The sequence below is a fragment of the Mustela erminea genome, chromosome 5 (assembly GCF_009829155.1).
Source record: "Mustela erminea isolate mMusErm1 chromosome 5, mMusErm1.Pri, whole genome shotgun sequence".
In the NCBI taxonomy this organism is placed as follows: domain Eukaryota; kingdom Metazoa; phylum Chordata; class Mammalia; order Carnivora; family Mustelidae; genus Mustela; species Mustela erminea.
The window spans coordinates 52026469-52029257 of NC_045618.1; the positions used below are offsets into that span (position 1 = coordinate 52026469).

Consider the following 2789-nt stretch of genomic DNA (forward strand, 5'->3'; position numbering starts at 1 on the left):
GCAGATGATCAGGTATCTCGAGGAGGGAGAACATGACTGAATACTCCAGGGTGGTGGGTTCACTCCCACATGGCTTACAAAGCCTTGTAAGTCTCATACACAATCACCAACAAATACTTCCTCCTTTTACATCTCTTTCCCCATGGTTTCTTTGGCTTCTGCATTTCTCTGAATTCCTGCTACAGAAGAATTAACTCACAGTTTGGTTTTGCCAAACATGATCTAGTCATAAAGAGGAGCCTTACAGTGAAGTGTGATGTGAAAAATTCTGAATGACTCCAATGCTTTATGTCACTAATTGCAATAATCAAAATCATCCTCAAAGCTATGGGCATTATACAACCTGGAAAGTAATGCATTTTATAACTCATACATAAACATTCTCAGCCAGAATATTTTTATTAAAGGCAACTGGATCTTTATTCTGCATTATATTTTATGAATAAATATCATCACTCAATCATGTCACTTGGGTCATTCAGGCCCAAATGATGACTGCCCCTCATTAATGGAAGGGATCCTAAAATAAATTAGTAAGACCAAACTACTAACAACAGAATTGTAGGCAATTTCATAGGCTTTGTTTTGTTTTTCTCACCATGCAACTCACACGACATCTAAGTCTCAGACAAGCAAGTTTTCACAAAGATTCTCCTTCAACTTCCCACAACAACACTAATCTTCCACAGCTAGAGTAGGATGGGTGTGACAAAGGGGGTGAAGAAGTGGAAGGGGACTCTTTGTCCAGAGGGACAGTTTATGGCTCTCAGCACTGTTCTTGGTTCCCAGAGACCTCTGCTTAGGAGTATCTGATGTTTGTGAGCCTCTGCATCTATCCATGACCAGAAGGACAGAGGCCTTCTAGGACACTTAGTGACACTTTAGGCAAAACCCTCAAAAACCTTAAATAATAGACCAGATACATTGCTCAGGTTTTCTGCCTATAAGTAGAGATTTAACCTAGACCAAGGTTTTACAGAAGTATTTTAATTCAGCAGGTAGAAGATGGAACTGATATGAAAGCCATTTTATGTAGGTGTCTGGGAGTTCAAATTTTCATTGAGTTAACAAACCACAATGAACACTGAAGAATAGATGGTACGTGTGATGCCGTTTGTCCAGCTGTTCAGATGACCTTAAGACACCAACACTGATCCAGAATAACAGTGAAATGCATAAAGATTTGTGTGTTGTTACCTTTCTCCCTTTTCTGATGCCTAACATTTGTGTCTCTAATTCCAAAGATTTAAGTAATTGAAATTCTGTATCCACTAACAAGGGTCTATATCTCTTAATCTATAGATAGAAATACTTGAATTTTATACCTAGCTACATTTGTGAGTACTGTCATTTACCTTCTCCAAGCTGCTTCTCACAGAACATGAGGAAATTCTGAAAGAGAAATGAGAGAATATGGGGCGCCTGGGTGGCTCAGTGGGTTAAGCCGCTGCCTTCGGCTCAGGTCATGATCTCAGAGTCCTGGGATCGAGTCCCGCATCGGGTTCTCTGCTCAGCAGAGAGCCTGCTTCCCTCTCTCTCTCTCTCTGCCTGCCTCTCCATCTACTTGTGATTTCTCTCTGTCAAATAAATAAATAAAATCTTTTAAAAAAAAAAAAAAAGAGAATATAAAGATTCAACGTCTGATCATACCAAGAACTTTCCAAAGTTCATAGTCTTCAGCAGTATAGTTATCTTATTATCTAATGGAATAACAGAATCTAATGGAGCTAGGGATCTCCACAAAGGGAATAATCTTGACGATGAAAGAATAAGACCATCTTTGTCATTGTCACTTTTCTTCTCCACCCCTTAGGAATCCATGAATAGGTCAGGAGTCAGCACAGTGACTGAATTCATACTCCTGAGTTTTCCATGCTCCAGGGAGGTTCAGGTCATCCTCTTCATGCTGTTCTTGGTGTCCTACATCCTGACCTGATGGGGAATGGGGCCATTGTCTGTGCAGTGAAGCTGGATTGCAGGCTTCACACTCCATATACATTCTGGAGGCCAACTTTTCATTCCTGGAGAACTGTTACATCAACACAACTATTCCCAATACATTAAAGAACTTTCTATCTGAGACCAAAACCATCTCTTTCACAGCTTGTTTTTCCCAGTTCTACTTCTTCTTCTCCATGGGCACCACTGAGACCTTCTTACTGCCCCTTATGGCTTTTGATCATTACCTGGCCATCTGCCAGCCTCTCCATTATCCTGTCATTATGAACAACCATCTCTGCATGAACCTGGTGGCCCTGTGCTGGGTCACAGCTTTCCTCTGCTATCCGATCCCTATCTATTTTATCACACAACTCCCTTTTTGTGGCCCCAACACCATTGACCACTTTGTATGTGACCCTGGGCCTCTTCTCGCCCTGTCCTGCATCCCTGTGCCTGGAATTGAGATTTTCTGTTCTATATTGAGCTCTCTTATTATATTCATCACCTTTTTCTTCGTCCTTGGGTCCTATACCCTGGTTCTCAGAGCAGTGTTGCGTGTCCCTTCAGCAGCTGGCCGATGTAAGGCCTTCTCTACCTGTGGTTCCCACCTGGCTGTGGTGTCTCTATTCTATGGATCCATCATGGTGATGTACATTAGCCCAACCTCTGGAGATCCAGGTGGGATACAGAAGATTGTAACCTTGTTGTACTCGTCGGTGACCCCACCTATAAACTCACTGATCCTCAGTCTCCAGAATAAGGACATGAAAGCTGCCTTGAGAAAAACTCATATGTGCACAGGAATTAGTCAAGGCAAATGCAAACTCATGAGTGGACAAAGATCATAA

The 2789-nt window shown here is 41.9% G+C and overlaps 1 protein-coding gene across 1 annotated transcript; it reads left to right on the forward strand.

Moving 5' to 3' along the window:
- The first annotated feature begins 1819 nt into the window (after positions 1–1819).
- Positions 1820–2789, forward strand: LOC116590087 (olfactory receptor 11H6-like). Its single transcript, XM_032341750.1, is given in 3 exon segments — positions 1820–1931; positions 1934–1990; positions 1993–2789. Coding segments are annotated over 3 exon segments (966 nt in total).